The 16,263-nt window shown below is 44.5% G+C and overlaps 1 protein-coding gene across 5 annotated transcripts in view; it reads right to left on the bottom strand.

The window, feature by feature from the left end:
• Positions 1-16,214, bottom strand: part of UNK (unk zinc finger) — an 88,858-nt gene extending 72,644 nt beyond the window's left edge. For all 5 annotated transcript variants that reach the window (XM_077327803.1, XM_077327801.1, XM_077327802.1 and 2 more), the window contains exon 1: positions 16,062-16,214. In XM_077327803.1, coding sequence (XP_077183918.1) covers positions 16,062-16,159 — 98 coding nt within the window. In that variant the 5' untranslated portion in view covers positions 16,160-16,214. The remainder of the gene's footprint in view (positions 1-16,061) is intronic.
• Positions 16,215-16,263: the final 49 nt, after the last annotated feature.

Consider the following 16,263-nt stretch of genomic DNA (forward strand, 5'->3'; position numbering starts at 1 on the left):
GCAAAATTATACAGAAGAACTATACAAGAGCGAGCTTAACATCCCTGATGACCACAATGGGGTAGTTACTGACCTGGAGCCAGACATCCTGGAATGTGAAGTCAAATGGGCCTTAGAAAGTCTGAGCAACAATAAAGCTAGTGGTAGTGACAGCATTCCAGTTGAACTATTCAAAATCTTAAAGGACGATGCAGTAAAAGTGCTACACTCAATATGCCAGCAAATTTGGAAAACTCAACAATGGCCACAGGATTGGAAAAGGTCAGTTTACATTCCAATCCCAAAGAAGGGCAATGCCAAAGAATGTTCAAACTACCGCACCATTGCACTAATTTCTCATGCTAGCAAAGTTATGCTCAAAATCCTACAAGCTAGGCTCCAGCAATATGTGGACCGAGAACTTCCAGAAGTACAGGCAGGATTTCGAAGAGGCAGAGGAACTAGAGATCAAATTGCCAACATACGCTGGATCATGGAGAAAGCTAGGGAGTACCAGAAGAACGTCTACTTCTGCTTCATTGACTATGCAAAAGCCTTTGATTGTGTGGAGCACAACAAATTGTGGCAAGTTCTTAAAGAGATGGGAATACCAGAGCATCTTATTTGTCTCTTGAGAAATTTATATGCAGGTCAAGAAGCAACAGTGAGAACTGAACATGGAATCACTGACTGGTTCAAAATTGAGAAAGGAGTTCGGCAAGGCTGTATACTGTCGCCTTGCCTATTTAACTTGTATGCAGAGCACATCATGAGAAATGCGGGATTAGAGGAGTCACAAATTGGGATCAAGATTGCAGGGAGAAATATCAACAACCTCAGATATGCAGATGATACCACTCTAATGGCAGAAAGTGAAGAGGAACTAAAGAGCCTGTTGATGCGGGTGAAGGAGGAGAGTGCAAAAGTTGGCTTGAAACTCAACATCAAGAAAACAAAGATCATGGCATCCGGCCCTCTCAATTCCTGGCAAATAGAAGGGGAAGAAATGGAGATAGTGACAGATTTTATTTTCCTGGGCTCCAAGATCACTGCAGATGGGGACTGCAGCAAAGAAATTAAAAGACGCTTGCTCCTGGGGAGGAAAGCTATGGCAAATCTAGACAGCATCCTAAAAAGCAGAGACATCACCCTGCCAACAAAAGTGCGTTTAGTCAAGGCTATGGTCTTCCCAGTTGCAATGTATGGCTGCGAAAGTTGGACCATAAGGAAGGCCGAGCGTCAAAGAATTGAGGCTTTTGAACTCTGGTGCTGGAGAAGACTCTTGCGAGTCCCTTGGACTGCAAGGCGAACAAACCGGTCAGTCCTAGAGGAGATCAGCCCTGACTGCTCTTTAGAAGGCCAGATCCTGAAGATGAAACTCAAATATTTTGGCCACCTCATGAGAAGGAAGGACTCCCTGGAGAAGAGCCTAATGCTGGGAGCGATCGAGGGCAAAAGAAGAAGGGGACGACAGAAAATGAGGTGGCTGGATGGAGTCATTGAAGCAGTAGGTGCAAACTTAAATGGACTCCGGGGAATGGTAGAGGACAGGAAGGCCTGGAGGATCATTGTCCATGGGGTCGCGATGGGTCGGACACGACTTCGCACATAACAACAACAACAACAACAAGTATCTCCATATCTAGTCTAGTAAGTTTAAAATAAAAACTGAGAAAATATAAAGTGTTCTTCAAAAGTGGGTTGATGAATCAAAAAACCTAAGGTGAATTACGTTTGCTTGGTTCAGGTGGGTAGCCATGTTGGTTTCAAGTAGCAGAATGAATTTGAGCCCAGTGGCACCTTTAAGACCAAGGTACAGGTGCCTCTTCAGATACAATGAAACAGAAGTTTGATACTGAATGCTCTGCCTCAGGTTGTTGCTTCAAACAACATCTCCCCACCTTTGGCTGTCTGACGTATAACTGAAACTCATTGAGGGACTGCCAAAATATTATATAGGAATCTTAATGGTGGTCAATCAGTGTTGTCCATGTTCTGATCCAAACCCTAGCAGTATTTAGCACCGACCTGGCAACTTTAGCATCGAACTTCAATTGCCACAGGAGCAATATTGGCCACCAGAGGAGTTATACGATCTTGAGATGGCCTTCCCGCTATTCGTAGCAACTCTTACAACAGAGTTCAAGTGCACCTTCCAAGAAAGGCTTGCTTGAAAAATAACTCCTAGATGTTTGAAATGTTCCATGGGTTGATCTGCTACTGACCACTTGTACTTCTTTATCCTTCAGTTTTTACTGAAAAGAACCTTTGACTTAGTAACATTCATAGCTTAAGTTTTCATTGGAACAATACAAAATGGAATCTATACGATTACGTAGGCCAACCTGGAACAGGGTAATTTAACATGAGCCAGGCAAGGTGAGCAAAATTCCTCTCTAAAATATGAGAACTTAATAGAGATATAAATTAAATTGACTCATTTATTCAATGGAATGGCCCTGGTCAGTTCACCAGATGAACCATCTCTCACCTGGGCAGTAGGCTGATCATATATTATTTAAGTTTTTTCACACTTCCCTCTAGGGATTTTAAAATGTGATAATTCTTTTCCTTACAAATTTAAGAACAGTTTTTAGAAACATTTAAAATATAATTGTGGAAACGAAAAGATTTTAGAAAACATCAGTGTGGTAGCCATGACATTTGGGGGCAATAATGGGACAAAACTGGGGCCAAATTCAAAATTATGTGGCAGATGTTTATCAGCTTTCTGATTTTTTTTTGATAAATAAAAAGCTAGCAGCCACATTATGCTTTAATTCTGACTGTAAAATTGTATCTGCTTCAGTGGTCCAGTGTGGGACAGCCATAGCCTATGGGAAGGAGCTCCTCCTAGGAGCCAGGGCAGGATCATCACAATCAATTTATCATCAGGGGGGTGATGAGGGCAGGATCAGTAATTTTTGCTGACTCATTCTTCTTTTGCTGACTAGTCAGCCACCCCCTGAAAGTCCTCTGGGTTCCAGGGTTTCCATGTGCACCCTGGCAAGGACCGTTCAGAAAGGAATTTCACAGTGTGTGAACAAACTTTCCATTTTACCCACACAGGGAGAAAACCAGCTGTAAATATGTAATTTTTGTTGTGAAAAATGTTGGCAAGAAAATACTTAAGCAGCTTCCCATATACTTGCTGGCTTCTGTGGTCACTTTTTGTTTTTAAGAAAACCTACAGGGAGCCTGTATCGTATCTGCTGTACAATCTCAAATTTGTCCCTCAGAAGAGACTTCCAAATTTCCGTCTCTTCTAAATTTTGGCGATTCAAATACTAAGATTTGGGAATATGAAGCTCTTGCTGTTGGACCAATTAAGAGGGTAACTGGGGATGGGCAGACCCTAAAGTGCTCCATAACACAGAGCCCTATTTCAAGTCCAGTCATTTCTCATTAGCACTACCCAGTCTTTATGAATGCACGTGCTTCAGGTGCTTTATTTTCTAACCTATAGTAATATTCCACCTATATCATCACTTCAAGCATTCATCCTTACCTCCAAATCATAACTTTGCTTAGAACTTAATCCTGCCAAGTTTAATAGTTCTTTTGCAAGCAAGGATACTCAGAGCTGCAGCCTTAGTTTTTAAACTTAAAAAGTTGGTCGAACTTGCTTCCAGGGATGTTCAGTCACCAATGTATTTTGCCCAAACATGCCCCCCTTCTTTGATGGGGCTGGCACCTGTAGTGGTGCCACTAACAGGAAGGGAAGAGGAGAAGGAGGAAAAGGAGGCGGTTCAGCCACAGTGGGAGAAGGCAGGCTGCAGAAAGAGGGGGGGGGGCTACAAATAAGGGTCCACAGAAATCTAGGGCTGACCTTGTCAAATGAGTGTTGATGAAGGCTATCTCACTGTAATGCTGTCAATGGGACTGCATTCAAATACACATCTCAAACAATATTCTAGCACACAACTAGTTAAGGTTAAATAGCCTTATTTGTGGATTTCTAAAATTGGACCATAGAATGTTATTGTTTAACTTCCTGCTTGTTTTTACTTCCTGTGAATCTAATTTCAGATTCTGAGACAAATCCCCAAAGTGCAGTTTATTTGTAAGAAAGGTAAAATTCATTTGGTTTTATTTCTTGTATCTAGAATGTTATTTTTTCTACAGTGTAACCTCCTCCCCAAGTGAATATGCAAAGCCTTTGCACATGCCTTACAGTACTTTATGTCCAATATACATTTTACCACCAAGTTTTAAAGTTACTTTTAATAATATATACATATATTTTTGTATTTTAACATCATGTTTTATCTGGGATGCATTGTATAATTTACTCTGTTGTATGTCTGATGCAAACCGTAATAAAATTTTTTTTTTAATACAGTACTTGATACAAACAAAATTTTGGCTTGAAACATAATTGCCTAACATCTCCTATTTGTTTAGGAAGGATTTTCATTCATCCCTCCCCCCATCCATGTATCAGAAAAAGTTTAGATGATACATTAAACAAATTTGCATTAAAAAACCAAGAAATCCCATTTTCAAATAATGACAAGCTGACTGACATGTAAACCACAGAGAGGGGGGATATTAAAAAAATTAATGCCAGGGAGAAAAATCTGGAAGAATGCATGAAATATTCTTCCTAGAGAGTCCAACTATTCCCTATAAACATTATTTTCATTGATATAGGACTGATGAAATAACATCGTTATCTGAATATATAGCATTTCATCCAGACAACCAAATGAAATATCAAGTGTTGTAAACATTTTCACTTCAAATAATACTCCAAACTGCAACTAAACTGTCAATGATCAAACCGTCAAACTATCGATTTACAAGTATAAGGATTAAAAACTATCACACACTTGATCCATAAGTTGACTGGCAGCCAGGGTAGCTGCTGGAGAACAGGTCGAATGTGGGCTCTCAACAAAGTTCCTCTGAGGATTCGGGCAGATGCATTCTGGACCAGTTGTAATTTCCAGGTCAGGGCTAAGGGTAGCCCTGGATAGAGCACAGTAATTTAGCCTGGAGGTAACTGTCACATGGACCCCTGTGGCTATGTGTTCTGGGGCCAGGTATGGTGCTTGTAGCTTTGCCTGGTGTAGATGGAAAAAAGCCTAGTGAGCAACTCTCATGACCTGCACTTCCAAGGAAAGCATCAAGAGTCACCCTCAAATTCCTGATGCTATGTGCAGCCTGAAGCTGCACTCCTGCTCTGGTCCTTTCCATCCCAGCCACAGAACCTCCATCTTCAGAGGGTTGAGCTTCAGATGGCTCTGCTTGAGCCACTCTGCCATAGTGAGTGAGCTAAAAGGCGGTGAGCTAAAAGCTCATGATCTACTACATTGAACATTCCTGTGAGTTATAACAACACAAGCAGTATCGACTTGCCTCGACCCAGGTGTCTTCAGAGGCCATCCATCAGAGCAATCAGTGCCATTACCACCCTATGGCCAAGTCAGAAGCCAGACTGGAATGAATCCAGAACTGATGCTTAATCTAGGTATGCTTTTAATCAGTCTGCTACTGCCTGCTCAAACACCTTCCCAGAAATGCCAAGTGCAAGATGGAGCAGTAGCTGGCCGGGTTCTGCAGGTCCAAAGATGGTTTCTTCAGTACGGGCCGAACTAATACTTCCTTTAGCCTATCCAGGAGCATCCCTGAGAACAGGGACAGGGACATTATTTCCTGGAGGGGCCTCCCCATCCTCTCATCACATGTTTTAAGTAGCCATGAAGAACAGGGGTCTAAAGGGCAAGTGGTTGGCTTCACTGAAGCAAGCAATCTATCCTCCTTGGTTTGTGAATGGAAGCATTCAAAACATTCCTTGAAGATAGTCATGGGCCTCCAGTTCTCTTACTGTGTTAACAGTTGGAGGAAGGTCATGGTGTTGAGACAAGATTTTATCTGTGATAAAGCTCACAAAAGCCTCACAGCTTAAAGCCAATTGATAATTATTTGAGAGCCCTTTTCTGAGTGCAATAATTGATTGAATTATGTGGAGTTGGGCATCAGCGTGTGGATGCAATGGAGGCTGGGTAGAAAGCCCTCTTTGCTGCCTACACTGCCATCTCATAGGCTCTCATAAGCATCCTATAGGGTGTTATTGTCACCTTATCTTGAGTTTTCCTCTAAACTCACTCTAACAATCTCAGCTCCTGCTTTTTTCCTTGCAGCTCCCCAGTTACCAAGGAGCTGACTTGAAATGGGGGCAGAGAAGGAATTGGGGCATGACTGCATTGATGGCTGCCAACAGCCAGTTATGCCAATCATTGACTAAGCCAACAAGTAAATCGCTGGGGGGGCATCAGGTCCCACAGACCATTCAGGAATCCAACAGGATCTACAAGTCTCCAAGGTTGAGCATAACTGTGCCCTCTGCCTACACAGGAAAGGAACGGGGTACAGAGCTGGCCCTTCAGAACAAAGTAGTCTGACCATGGTACAGAATTCACTGCTATCAGATCCACATCCAACCCTGCACCAAATATCAAATCCAGGGCATGGCCCACTTTATGGGTAGGGCCAGCAACAAACTGCAAGACCCTTAGCATTGCCATGGAGGACACCAGGTCCAGGTTCTGACTGGAGGCAGGTTAGTACACATGGACATTGATGTTCCCCAGGACAAGGATCCTGGGTACTGCAACACACAGGCCGCCACCACCACCACCTCCAGGAGACCCAATGGGGTAATTGCCAGTGTGTTAGAAGGATGGTACACCAGCCAGATAGGCATGCCTTTGACTGTGCCCCACCCCCGGCCAATACTTTCAATTCCTGGGAGTGTTGACACTGGGAAGGGCCTGGAGGAAAAAGCCTCCTTGACTACTATGCCCCCCTCCCAACCCAAGGTCCAGGACTGATGAAGGATCAAGAAACTTGGGAAGGGGGGTAAGTTTTTTCAGGGCGACTGTTTTGCCCTTCCTCACCCAGGAATCGGTCTCACATGCCAAGTCTATTTTATGTATTGCAAATTATGATTGCAGAATAGCAACCTTATTTAATTTTTGAAGTACTGTATAAGGGAACATGTACACTGACCCATGCTGTAAATCTCCGCAAGGGAGGGCAATATAAAAATGTAGTAATTAATGTAGTAATTAAATTATGTAGTAATTAAATTATTAATAGGCCTAGCAAGGACCCAAAGCTCTTTTCCCACCCGCAGAAGAGCCACACAATTCCTACCACTTCCTCCCTCCTATTGCTAACTCCTACATTAAACATAAAACTGTTCCGGGGAACAGAGGGGGAAGTCCCTGACATAGGGGTGTGAGCACAGAGAACTGCAATGGAAGGAGGGGACAATCCTTATGCAAGGGTAAAACTTTAGTTTATTTCATGGAGAGACTAATTTATGGGAATAAACATTTTATTTATTATACACCTTTCTCATGAAACTCAAGGCAGATTACAAAGTGTAAGTCAATAGGATAGAATATCCAACAAACAATACAATAAAGATTAGGACTGCAGAAATATGAAAACATCTGAAACACATAAGCATTTAAACATGGCAAGTTAACAATTCAGAAATTACATAATAGGAATACAGTTACAGTACACAGTAATATGGTCTACAGCAGTGGTAGTCAAACTTCGGCCCTCCAGATGTCCATGAATTACAATTCCCACGAGCCCCAGCCAGCGTTTGTCCATGGACATCTGGAGGGCCGCAGTTTGACTACCCCTGTTCTACAGCCTCTGTTCCTTTACCAAAGCATCTTTCTGAACAACTTCATTACAATAAAACCTTGTGTAAAAAGCCCTCCTGAATAATTCAGCTTTGCACAGATTTTGGAAAGTCAGGAGATTGGGAGCCTTCACAACCTCATCAGGCAGCACTCCATAAGGTGGGGGCCACAACACACAATTAATACATATGGACAGTTTTTGATAGTGCCCAGAAGACCCTGCTGAGATGAACTGATGTTGTTGTGGTGAAGCATAGGAAGAGAGGTGGTCGTGCAGATATGAGGGACCAAAGCCATGAAAGGCTTTGTATAACCAGTACATTGAACCAAACCCAGTAGATATTAACTCAGTCAATAAGTCACTGAAAAAGGGGAGCAATGTGCATGATCGATCTACTTGCTGAAAATGACTGAAGTGCAGCATCCTGCTCCAGCTGAGGTTACCAAGTTGATTTCAATTGGAAGTAGGAAGCCATCTTGTGGGCTACACTCAGTTGGAAGAAGGCTTTTTTTGCAGCTGCATTGACTTGCTTCTCCAGCATTGCTGGATCCAGTATAACTCCTACGCTCATAACCAAGTCAGCAAGGGTCAGCTGAACCCCAATAAAATGTCCTTACAAGAACTCCACCTTCCAATTGGGATCACTTCCATCCTGTCTTTAGTTTCAACTTGCTTACTTTCAACAATGTCACTACAACAGTCAGGCAAGATCTCTACCACATCCCCAGGTGGACATGGATAGAGAGAAACAGAACTGGGTATCATCAGTTTCTCCTACAAGCATTACATAGAGGGTGAATAACACAATGGATGTGCCCTGTAGAACTTTACAGAACATCTCCCACATAGAAGATAGCTGATCTCCTTTTGAGTCTAACCCATGAAAAATGATTTAAACCAGTCCACAGCACATCCCCTAATATCTGTAGCTAGTAATAATCTTCTTTATTTTATTTATTTATTTATTTGACTTCTATACCACCCTTCCATATGGCTCAGGGTGGTTTACATACAACAACATGGGGGGAAACATGGAACAAATTAATATATAACATGAACAAATACAACAACAATCTAAAAAACACAGTGATCTTAAACAACTACTACTACTAACAACAACACCACAAATAATTAAGCAGTAAATCAGATCCACAGATAAAAACATTCAGTCAAAAGCACAAACCTTTCATAAGATTCCAGAACAGATTCAAGGCCAAATAAATACGTAAGGCCCTCAACATTACCTGCAACCAAATGTAATAACTACCATCAATATCACTTTTTCTAGTTCATAAAACTCTTGATTCTCCGAAAAAATAATTATAGCAACACATACAAAATTTATACCACCATGTATCTTTGGATGATTCCTGAGAATCAACGAAGTATTTTGCATAATATGAAGGCCTGGTAATCAAAGTACAGTTTATAATAAGCATGTCTCTTGGATCTATTTCCAGCAGGATATGGATGAATTCATCTCAAAACTAAAGCCAACATTCTGTAAGACGCATTCCAAATGTTACTCTGTCCTCAAAAACAAGGAAGTAAACATTTTTGACTGTATATAAAACTTGTAGCCTGGAATAACTCCAGAATAATCCCACTGATATATGAAGAAATACAGCCTTAGAAATACGGACTGATTCATAATTCTGCTAATCCAAAATACTATATCTATTACAATACCTACAAGTGGTCCAAGCCACCATTACTTAAAAGTTACTCCTCTTTATATCAATAATTTTTGTACATAATCGTCCCAACCCAGTGACAGAAATCAATATGAACATCATGTTCTTCCATGTTTATCATCATGATTGTATATACAACATGCTGCTCTGTGAAGAAAGCAAAAATATATCCAACAAGGAAGTGACATAGATAAAGATGAATGCCTCTTAACTTTCAGATCTCAAGGCAATAGTCAGTTATGAGTAGTCTTTACTCGTGGCTTCCTGAATAGGTAGCAATATGTTAAGGTCAGGTTCAAGATCCTAGTCCCATGGACATCACCAGAACAAACCTAAACCATAGCCTGAAAGTCTGGCTGAAATTCTAATAATATGCTTTAACATTCATGCTAATACATTTGCTTTCAACAAGAGTGATTCTCAAGTCATTATTTCACACCTCAGATGAACTGCTGTCTCGATCATTTCATTATGAAACATAAACATTGTGCTGATAATGATACTTTGTTCGCCAACTAAAAAGGCCATTTTCCCTTTATTATTCCTTAGAGGGAACCCAGGCAGTGTTTACCCGAAGTTGTCTTGTTGTTCATTGGCCCCAACCAAACGCCTGGGGGAAGAGCTCCATCTTACAATCTCTGTGGAACTGACCCACTTCCATCAGGACCTTATCTTTTCTAGGAGTTCATTCCACCAGGTCAGGGCCAGGACCAAAAAAGCCTTAGCCCTGGTTGAGGCCAGATGTACTTCTTTTGGGCCCGGGATCATTAATTTGTTCATGATGGACAATCTTAGTGTCTTCTGGGTGGCATAGCCAAGCAGTTCCTCAGGTACACTGGGCTCTGTCCGTGTATGGCCTTGAAGGTCAACACCAGCACCTTCAATGAATGTGTAGAAGAATAAAAAGATTCAAAAAGTATACCAACTAAGAAAAACCTAGCTTTCCCAGGCACAGAATTTCCATAGTGCTAAATATACATGGCCATCATAGACAAAGAGCAAATCTATGGTCTACCATCAGTGGTCCCCAACCCCCTGTCTGGGGACCGGGACCGGTCCGTAGATCAGTTGGTACCAGGCCGCAGCTCGTCCTCCTCCCCGGCTGCTGCCTCGGGGGCTGCCCTGCCACTCTGCCACCAGCTCACCTTTGGTGCTCTCCGGTGGCCGCTATGGCCGGGGCTCCCCCTCGGCGTGGCACTGTGCAGCTGCTGCTGGCAGCGCCCCCCAGCGGGTGGTGGGAAGTTACGTGTGCCAGCGGGAAAGCAAGTGGAGCAGGGCCTCGGGTGGCAGCGGCGATGTCCCTTTGGCAAAATACTACCCCCCACCCGGGCCACAGTAAAATTGTCAAGCGTTGACCGGTGCCTGGTGATAAAAACTTTGGGGACCACTGGTCTACATGACAGAAATGTGTTTTCTCGGCTTTAAGAAGAAATACAGTCCATGATCAGAATGGACATAGACTGAAAATGAACACTGCTTATTAGGGAAAGATTCACCTTAAAGATAAGGTAAAGGTAAAGGTATCCCCTGTGCAAGCACCGAGTCATGTCTGACCCTTGGGGTGACGCCCTCCAGCGTTTTCATGGCAGACTCAATACGGGGTGGTTTGCCAGTGCCTTCCCCAGTCATTACCGTTTACCCCCCAGCAAGCTGGGTACTCATTTTACCAACCTCGGAAGGATGGAAGGCTGAGTCAACCTTGAGCCGGCTGCTGGGATTGAACTCCCAGCCTCATGGGCAGATAGCTTCAAACAGCATTTCTGCTGCCTTACCACCCTGCGCCACAGGAGGCTCTTACCTTAAAGATACCACACCTCATAAGTATTTTCATCATGCGGACAGGGTTACAGTTTAAAAGTCATGAACAAAAGCTGTTCCTGTCACTACAACCCATCCTTTAGGACTATACCACTGCCATTTTCAGTTGTTATCCATAATACATTCTATTTCAAGTCATACTAACTTAACCAGCCTAAGGTGTACAATTGGCTAAGCAAATTGTGGCTCTCCAGATTTCCATGGACTACCATTCCCACAGTTCGGCAGCCCCTGGAAGGGAAACAAGTATTTTGTTTTCCGGGTTGCTTCCTACATTATCTTGCTTTATGTGATGCTGAAGATCTGTCTCATTTCAAACCAAACATTGTCTATAATTTCAATCTTGAAAGGGTTAAAATGACATAATATTTCTCTCTAAGGTCACTCCTACTATCCTGAGGCTTTGGAAACAGACTAATATACCTGCACTCTACTCAGAGTGAAATAACTCAGCTGGCTAGTGTGGATTTTCCAAGCTGTAGTCTGGTAGTTTTACTCCCTGACATTTTACCAGCAAATGAGTCTGGCATCTTGCCATGTCCTACCTCTGAAGATGCCAGCCACAGTTTCTACTGAAACATCAGGGAGTAAAACTAGCGGACCACGGCCATACAGCCAGGAAAACCCAAAGCAACCAACCGACTTTGGCCATGAAAGCCTTTGACAATTCATTGAGATAAATCAACCTATCCTATACCATATTACATCAGAGGATGCTATACATGGAAAGTGATAAGAAGGAATACATAAGTATCACAAACATAATCAGGGAGATGGCTTTTAGTGGTCTTATCTATGTTTGCGGAAAATAAATTATAACAGTGTTTCTTCATAGAGACAAAACTCCAGTAAAAAGAAACTTGCATGTTAACAGTTATTTCATTTCACAAAACTGTAGCTTCAAAATGACAGAGAAGCATGGGGAAACAGAAATTAGTAACGGTTTTGTACCTCCCATATCGTATGGTGTCCCAGCATACACTAGTAAGAAGTCCTCTATGCTTATATGAGATTTATGTGCAAAATCTGTAATCTCAATTACTTAATGTAGATGATACCACTCTAATGGCAGAAAGTGAAGAGGAACTAAAGAGCCTGTTGATGCGGGTGAAGGAGGAGAGTGCAAAAGTTGGCTTGAAACTCAACATCAAGAAAACAAAGATCATGGCATCCGGCCCTCTCAATTCATGGCAAATAGATGGGGAAGAAATGGAGATAGTGACAGATTTTATTTTCCTGGGCTCCAAGATCACTGCAGATGGGGACTGCAGCAAAGAAATTAAAAGACGCTTGCTCCTGGGGAGGAAAGCTATGGCAAATCTAGACAGCATCCTAAAAAGCAGAGACATCACCCTGCCAACAAAAGTGCATTTAGTCAAGGCTATGGTATTCCCAGTTGCAATGTATGGCTGCGAAAGTTGGACCATAAGGAAGGCCGAGCGTCAAAGAATTGAGGCTTTTGAACTCTGGTGCTGGAGAAGACTCTTGAGAGTCCCTTGGACTGCAAGGCGAACAAACCGGTCAGTCCTAGAGGAGATCAGCCCTGACTGCTCTTTAGAAGGCCAGATCCTGAAGATGAAACTCAAATACTTTGGCCACCTCATGAGAAGGAAGGACTCCCTGGAGAAGAGCCTAATGCTGGGAGCGATCGAGGGCAAAAGAAGAAGGGGACGACAGAGAATGAGGTGGCTGGATGGAGTCACTGAAGCAGTAGGTGCAAACTTAAATGGACTCCAGGAAATGGTAGAGGACAGGAAGGCCTGGAGGATCATTGTCCATGGGGTCGCGATGGGTCGGACACGACTTCGCACATAACAACAACAACAATATGCACAGAAATTTAAGTCAGCCAGAAATACTTCTTCCTCTCACAAATGTCTGTCTGTCTGTCTATATACCATAAATAAAACCGGTAAGGAGTGGTAGGAGGAGCTGATTGGCTGTCTGTCCAACAAATGGCCAGTCAACTGGTCTGTCCCACCCCTGGCTGCATCCCCCTCCAACATCTTCCACATGGAAGAAGTGCCAGACCGCTTTACCATGCTGACGCTGACAGGTGAGCCAGACAGCGAGTGAGCTGGAAGTTGGGCAAGAAAGTTGGGCAAGAGGACTGGGGAGAGGGTTGCAATGCAAGCCCACTGTACCGCTTGCCCAGCTGTGGGCCGTGCCCACCTCTGAGCCATGTGCTTGGCCTGGCTGCCATGGTGAGGCAGACCAGGGAGAACCTGAGATATCACCATCCCATGGGCAGGACCCAGGAAGGAGAGAGCGGGCCTTGGCATTGGCACCATGGAGGTGGCAGCCTTCGCAAGGAGGATGGGAGGAAGGCCTGGCAGGAAGGGGGATTCCATGACATCAGACCTCGCCACCACATGGCCCACACCTGCCCACGAGATACTGGCTATGGCGGCTGTGCAGGGTGGCCAGCTTGACGCCAGGAGCAGGGAAGGAGGGGGGAGTGAGCTCCAGTCTTGGAGCCAGAGGGCAGGAGCTGGAACTACGGGAAGGCAGGGAGGAGCACTGCTGCAGTAAGAGCTGCCATGCTGGACCAGGGTGGCCGCCCAACAACTCCCAGCCTCCTACCCTGAGATCTGGGTTTGGGAGGGATGGCGACAGAGGCTCCCAGCCTCCAATGGCAACAGCTCACAATGGCAGGGGTTTGCACTGGCTCCCTGCCTCCTGTAGCCAGAGCGGAGTTCTCAGTTGAGGACTAACAACCCAACAGATACACAAACCACATACAGCTGATAACTGTGGTATACTGACAGTTACATCAATAGTAGCAGCTTTTGTAGGGCCTGCAAAATGGAGCTCTTCCACCAGACATTTGGTTGAGGTAATCTATTAAGCCCCCAAAACCCCTTCCCATTCAGATATGCCCATTAATCACATCATGGGGCAATCCAGGCCTGCAAAAAACCTGCGGGTTTATAGCCAAACTGTTAATAGTGAAACAGTTCTATTGTTGATGTTGTTGTTATTGTTAATCTCAAGCCCTTACTGAACTTATGTTGGATCTGTTATTTGGTTTGTCATGTTCATTGTAAACTGCCCTGAACCACAAGGGAGGGCAGTATACAAATGTAAGAAAAAATAAATAAATACAATTTTCTGCCTTGCATCTGAAGCATGTCTACCTTTCCTTTTGGAATGCCTTAATAAAATGTTACATCCAGCTAATAATTAAGGCGTACCATGGTGATACTGCTCCCTCTATCATACTTTGTGAGTCTAAAACATTTTCCTTCTGCTATTCCTTGTACTTAAGTGACCGCACAACATGCCAATGCGCCTTTAAGATAAGGTAAAGGTATCCCCTGTGCAAGCACCAAGTCATGTCTGACCTTTGGGGTAACACCCTCTAGCATTTTCTTGGCAGACTCAATACAGTGTGGTTTGCCATTTCCTTCCCCAGTCATTACCAAGCCTTTAAGATATCTGATGGCAAATCACTTCCCATTCCAAACCCAACCATTCTTGATCTCTGGTTGGATGCCCTACCATCCAACAGTTTTGTACTACAGCATTAAGCATATATGAACATTGTGGCTGTTTGCTAGCATAACACCACAGAAACATGCTACTGTGCCAAATTAGATCCCACAGAAACTTATATCACCAGTAGTAAGATTGCAATGGTTACAGCTGCACAGAATAACAATTTCATGTATCTGACAGCCTCTAGCTTACCAAACTTTATGCCATAGTAAAGCCATTCATATTTAAGGTACCATAAATCTCCTTGTTATCCCCAATAATATGGATTTGGTGGGCCAGCTGCTGATAGAATTAGGTCATAAGACCTGATTCTAGGATTTGTGAACAGAGCTGAAACAATACTTTCCTCATGCAACCTCCAAGAAACAACAAGCTTTCATCAGAACCCTATGGTTCCAAAGTGATCCTTTATTTTTTAACATTTCCTACCTCAATAAGAATTTGTGTATTACCGTAGATCAACTGTCAATACATCTTCTGACTCTTGGACAGCCATTTTATGCTAATATCTCATTACTCCACATGCCATTTCCATGCAACTTGTCATCCTTTTATTTCCTAACACTAGTTTCACAGCACTCAACAGGAAAAAAACCTCACAACTCCCTTTATTTTTAAATTTTAATTGGGCATAGCCAGAAACACACTAGACCTAATGACAACCATCTGCAAACACAAGGAAAGTCAACGTGGCTTTAGTGCATGATTGAAACCCTTCTTTATAACAGTCCTGTCCGGGATAAGGAAGCCAACAGATAGATGCTGTCCTTGTTTTCAGCGCCAACCCAGGGCCATAAGCTCTATAAACAAGACACACCAGGAAGATATACCAACACCACCACTCTGCCTTGCTTTTGAACACAGAATCATAGAGCCCCCAGACTTTGTGAGACATGAGGTAGGGTGGCACAGAAGTAGACGGAAAGGGGGTGGAAAGTGATGCTGACAAGAGAGCGGGGATGGGGGGAGCGGATGATGGACGCCAGCGCGCCCACAAACACACACGCGCGAGCGCGCGCGCGAAGGCCACAGCAGAGCCCCAAACGGTACAGGGGGGCACGCAGATTGCGGCGTCCCCCGGTCACTGCACGCTCCGCGGGGGCTGCGCGTGTGCAATCAGTGGGGTTTGTTTGCGCGCGTTCTCGAGCGCGGGAGCGGAAAACCGCGAGGGGGTGTCAACTCCTGCCCCGCCCCCTCCCACTCAAGCGGGATTCTACGGGCCCAGGCCGGCCACGACCGGTTCCAGCCGGTTCCGGGCGGGCGGTTGGTCTCCGTGCGCGCGTGCCGCACGCTGCCCGCTGACGTCAGGCGTGTGTGGCGCGCGGGCGGGCGCCGGGCGGAGGGGTGCGGCGGCAGCAGGAGCAGCAGCAGTAAGCGGCGGCTGCGGGTGTTCTCGCTACGTACGTGTAGTGCTGCGGCTTCTCGGGCTGCGCCTGGAGCGCGCTGGCGGGCGCCACCGGCCCGGTCACAGGAGGCCCGGTCGCCGCCGGGCCCTTCGACATGCTCTTGCCTTCCGCTCCCTCCGCCGCCGCCCGCTACCACCGAGGAGGAGAGCTTTATTATTCACTCTGCGCGGTCCGCACGGAGACCGCAATGCGCAGGCGCT

The sequence above is a fragment of the Paroedura picta genome, chromosome 3 (genome assembly GCF_049243985.1).
Source record: "Paroedura picta isolate Pp20150507F chromosome 3, Ppicta_v3.0, whole genome shotgun sequence".
NCBI classification, from domain to species: Eukaryota; Metazoa; Chordata; class Lepidosauria; order Squamata; family Gekkonidae; genus Paroedura; species Paroedura picta.